The 5,703-nt window shown below is 31.5% G+C and overlaps 1 protein-coding gene across 1 annotated transcript in view; it reads right to left on the bottom strand.

The window, feature by feature from the left end:
• The window catches only part of LOC108725966 (glutamate receptor 1), an 8,417-nt gene extending 4,607 nt beyond the window's left edge, over positions 1 to 3,810 (bottom strand). The window contains exons 1-2 of the mRNA XM_018453302.1: positions 3,639 to 3,810; positions 683 to 1,176 (exon numbers count right to left, since the gene is read on the bottom strand). Of these exons, the coding sequence (XP_018308804.1) occupies positions 683 to 1,176; positions 3,639 to 3,810 (666 nt within the window). The remainder of the gene's footprint in view (positions 1 to 682; positions 1,177 to 3,638) is intronic.
• Between the last annotated feature and the right edge of the window lie 1,893 nt (positions 3,811 to 5,703).

The following is a 5,703-nucleotide window of genomic DNA, read 5'->3' as shown; positions in this document are numbered from 1 at the left end:
CTCTTTCTTTATCGTATATATCTCTTTTCTTCTTTACAGAGAATTAAATAAACGTTATGGATCTTTTGTTATATCAACCAAGCTGTGCTACTATTATATACATACAGTACCCTCCATAAGTTTGGGAACACCTTACGTTTTACAGGTTTGTAAATAATTATTTAATTAAAAAAAGACGAAATAAAAGTACACATACGTACGTTATCTACGTATGTACATATAATAACATGCTATTAAAACATGGAATTGTAATTAAAATGCGATTCATACGAAATCTGATTCTTCTGGGCCAATTTTGGAGTCTGAAATCAACTTGCGACTCAAATAATTTACCACATTTATAACCGTTAAACTACAATTAAACGACCTGTGATGTGTATATATAATGAATGCAAGTACGACGTTACAAAACAAGTAACAATATATAAACAATAGACCGAAGCGCGAAATTCAACCTTGAGCGCTCCGAGCTGTGAAATGATTATCCGACATATTTTCGGCATGTACAAGCTTATAGGTGTTCTAGATAAAAATGTTTATCGTCATTTAGACGTCTTACGACGTATTTAAATCAAAAATATGTATAGATCGCTGTCATGTAACGGTTTTCCTGTAAAACATAAGGTGTCCCGAACTTATGGAGGATACTGTGTATATAAAAAGAGCATATTGAATTGAGCACCTTGGCCGCGACCGCCCGTAGGACAACTCCTTCCATGTCTTTCCTTCGTTCGTAGAGAGACAGATTCGTCAGAGGAATGAATCCTTTATCGTCTCTCCATTCCGCCAGGTCAAAGATTTTGATGATATCGCCCTTGATGGAATACCATTCCCGAAAGATCGTCTCATTGTTACACAATACTAACATCTGTGTGTCGAACCTTAGATTAAAGGGATTACCGATCGGCTCACGACAATGATCATAGGTGCTGTTGTCGGGGGTGTAAAGAAACAGAATGAACCACACCGGAAAAGACATGGGATAGGTCTTAACTGCATCCGCAAACTCCAGATACGCTTCAAAGTCGGGTATAATGACGACGGTAATAGGCTGAGTTACTTGATGGTAATATTTAAGCGTTCTCCATAACTTTTTAAAGTGCACGTCCGCAGTTATTATGTAGCGACGACTCAGCAAGCGGGTGGTCGTATGTATCAAATGCGTGATTCGCAAATCTATAGCGAGAATTTTGTAAAATCAGCTCAACAAGCTTTATAGACGTTTAAAAAACTAAAGTTCTTAAAAGAAGAAAAAATCCTAATCGTTTAAACAAAGTAAAAGAGCTTTGGTGATTTCGTCTTCTTCTATTACGTCTATCTCTTCAACACAATTTTATAAATTTATGGTATAGAAAGAAAAGATAATAAAAAAATATTTTAAAGCAGAGTCGTACAAAAATAACTGCACTATTAATCGCGATGATCGACGTAGCAACAATTATTGACTAAACATTTGTTCAGTTAAAATAACACATTTACTGTCATGATTGACGCCATCAAAAGTTTCTTAAATGCTTGTGAAAAAATAAATGCCTAATGTAAAATTTTAAATGATATAAATGGCTAGATAATAATAAAAAAATATGATATTCAACACAATATCCATTAGGATACTTTATAGTCTTACATATTTAAACATATACGATATCTTTTATTATATATTTATAATAACAATAATAATTCTATAGCGTAATTCTGTTGAGTATACAAAATTCGCCAGGCAACATGTGTTAACATTCATAATGCTGTATTAACAGCATTCAATCTAATTATAAATAATCTTGTTAATTCACACACATGCATAATTACCACACACAATTACAATTCCAGATAGCACAAATATTTATAATAAAAAAAAAATATCCATAAATATTTATTTCTATTTACTGTTTTGAAATATTATGTAAATATTTTATACATAAAAACTTCGTTTTTACTTGTATAGGTTTAGCTTTGTATGCCTAAGCATAAATCCCATCTGCTGAAAATGCCGTATCTCTTAAATAAGTGAAATATACAAGACATCAAGCTAAAAGAATATAAAAGCTGAATACTTGTATTTTATTATACTTCATTTTTTACTGTCCCTCTACACTTATGTATCACCAAATAACCATTAAACCTTTTGCAATTTCTACAGTACAATCATTTTATGTGAGTTATGATATATGATTGCACTATTTACTACATTGACAAATCGATTCAACTGACAGTAATTTTATTAATACTAACAGTAAAAAACTGAAATCATAACACAGTACTAATGTAACATAAAAGCATATAACAGAGTGGTTGCGTGCATATTACCCCACTTCTATTTTTTCTGACTCCTACGGCGTAAATCTTCACGCGGCGTACATATTTATATATTTATATATTTAATAATTTATACAGGGTGTCCCATTTTAAATAATGGATTAAGATTTCTCGAAAACTATGGTAGATACGAAAAAATGTTTCAAATAAAAATTGTATGGTTCGGCGGGGGACATAAGAAGGTACCATTGATTTGATTTTGGATGGTATCGCCAAGGTCAAGTCAAGGTCACGTCAATTTTTTTAACTGGAACTCCCTATTTTTCATTACATTTTCTTGTAGCTTACTTCGAGAGCTTTTCAAAATACTATAATAAAATATTTTTTCATTAAGTATTATTCGAGTTATAAGGCTCGAAAGTTACAATACGTAAAAATGAATTTTTAGTGCAAAAATGAAAATAAGAGGTACAACCTCCAACGGCCTTGATTTTGAAAAATATTATCCAGGACATGATCCTGAACAACATTCAAGAGATTTTAGCCGTCGGTCGGTCAACTTGCATAGTAATGCTAATGCCGGCTGTACTGTAACTTTCGAGCCTTATAACTCGAAAAATACTTAATGAAAAAATATTTTATTATAGTATTTAAGCTACAAGAAAATGTAATGAAAAATAAGGAGTTCCATTTTAAAAAATCGACGTGATCTTGATCTGACCTTGGCGACGCCATCCAAGGTCAAATCAATGGTACCTTCTTATGTCCCCCATCGAACGATATAACTTTTGTTTGAAACATTTTTCTGTAATTACCATAGTTTTCGAGAAATCTTAATGCATTGTTTAAAATGGGACACTGTATACCCTAAATATTGTGTTCTGTCTGAGATATTAATGAAACATATAATTGTCTTATTAACACAAGGCATGACACACACACACACATACACAGAGTAAATTAACAAAGATTATCTCCAATTTATTTTCATTTAAACTATATATAATACAATTAATTAGGAATGGGCGATGCGCGTATCGATACGCTAAAAATCGTTTGAAAATTGTCTTTCAGGTAAAAAAGGAAAGATTTTTTTATAAAAAAATCGGTTTAAAATAGTCTCAAAGATAATTTTTAACCTATATCTTGTAAAATTTCCGTTAGAAATTGTCTTTGAGGCTATTTCAAATTAACCTTTGTGTAAAAAAAAATTGTTCTTTTTTCGTCTGAAAGATAATTTCCAAACGATTTTTAGTATCGATACGCGCATATCGCCCATCTCTACTGTTAATGCATCATTTTTTTGTGTTCTTTACGTACAAGAAATATCCTAGTAATAATAATACTATCGCGTTTGAAAGACTACTTTAATATAAACTGACCCCCATAATCTCCATACATGTCTCCAGGATGGACAAAAATAACGGATGCCGCGGAGTAAAATTTTCGGACATCCAGTATCAAATCGACGAAAATGTCCGCGTTGAAACGAATCCCTGCTGAAGTTCCGAGAAGAATGAAAAGTAGTATCGGTGAACAGAGCGGTAATTTCATTTTGTTGCCGTTGGAGAATCGGTTGAGAATTTACCACGCGATAGATCGGAAAGACTATAACTAAACGACTAAAATTTCCGCCAAGCAGAACAAACATGTCTCCCTGTCAAGTAATACGGAGAGTAAATGCAGGGACGTAGGTGCATATAAAAAACTTCAAATGATATAGATTTGTGTTATGGAAAGAACATTTGTTGAAGTATAAAAAAATTTAACTAGATACAGATCTGAAACCAATATTGTTGAACTATTAAAATAATTAAGAAGCGTTCGAACTTGTTGTTAGAATGGTCATAACTTTTTGCAGTATTGCTCAAGCTCGAATTCTAATATAATTATTTTGATAATCCAACAAAATTATTTTCAGATCTATATCGTATACTTAAAGTTTTAAATACTTCAACAAAATCATTCTTTTTATGGATAATTTCGCGATGTGGAAAAACTAATTGTGACCGATCAATCAAACATGATATTTCTTTCAATTACCTTCCTTCTTAAGTCTTCTACATTAAGATGCAACGATACTCCCTTGAGGATATTCATAGTCAATAATTAATGCAATAAGAGGTAAGATCTGGAAATATACAGTTAATTGAGCGTCATGTAGCTTCCTTGACTATTAATGTCACAGTAAATAGAAAGTCTTTTCATTAAGTATATTAAAAGTAGTTCAAACAATGAACATGCTTGAAGATATATCGAGGTAAATGCGATTAATTTTTAGATTAGATTTGTACTAATAATGAGTCACTTACATGATGATATAGAAGTGAATGTATGTAAACACAATGCGAGATTTTTATTATGAAAAAAGTCATTGACTTTTTATACATCCTTTACCAATTGGCGACAAATATTCAAAATATTGACATTTGTATCCGACCCTGAATATATATCCATACGGAAAGTGCACATTTCAATTTATAATGCGGCATCAGATGTATATACACCACGAGATAATATATATGAACTCTCTTGACTGATATTAATATTAGTACTATTAGAAAATTACGATCGGAAACAATCGGCAGATTGCATCTTAAATATGTTGTCAAAATGAAATTCTAGACAACACGCAATATTTATAAAATGTTTAAAAAATATTTATTAAAATATAAGAGAAATATTTATACTTACATTTATCATAAATATTACTATATATAAAATATTATATAAAATACTTAATCTGTATTTGAATAATATTTCAAATAAATTTAAGCGTATATAAAATATATACAGGGTGATCCGAAATTCCCGCATTCGAAATACAAGACATGATACTTTATGTTAAAACAAACAACTTTTTCTTTAACAAAATTGCGCTCGATAAATAATTTTTGCGCTTATTTGTTTAACTTCTTGATACCGAATTACCAATCCAGCGTTGATTTCGTTCTGGGAAACCTGTAAAGAAAGAAAAAGTTATTTGTTAAAAATTTCAAACTATCAGGGATTTAAAGGGATGCTGGAGTGACCAAATTGTCGGGACATTGCAGATTGATATGAATCTCTGAACTTACTGAACGAAATAAAAAAAAATAATCTTTTTACAGGATTAAAGTAGACACAAAATTGAAAGGTGCTGCGGTGGACTTTATACTAAAATCGAAAAAAAAGTTAAAAACTTACGTTTTTTCAACTTATTGACTTTACTCAACGATTACTGACTTGAACTACAGTGATTGTCGACTTGAATAAAATGCGGAAAAAAGTTTCAAAGTTTGGCGGGAGAAATGGCATCAACGGCGCGTCTGCAATAGGTCTGTTCGCGTTGCATGAAATCCTCAAATATTTTTGCACTTAAAATGAGATAGATATATATTTGGCCTTGAAAAGAGAGAAAGCAAAGGCTACGTTTACACCGTGCATTTAGGCCGCGGCCTATACGAT

This window comes from Mycetomoellerius zeteki, unplaced genomic scaffold (genome assembly GCF_001594055.1).
Source record: "Mycetomoellerius zeteki isolate Tzet28-1 unplaced genomic scaffold, Tzet1.0 scaffold377, whole genome shotgun sequence".
NCBI classification, from domain to species: Eukaryota; Metazoa; Arthropoda; class Insecta; order Hymenoptera; family Formicidae; genus Mycetomoellerius; species Mycetomoellerius zeteki.
This window is presented reverse-complemented; position numbering and strand designations above follow the sequence as displayed.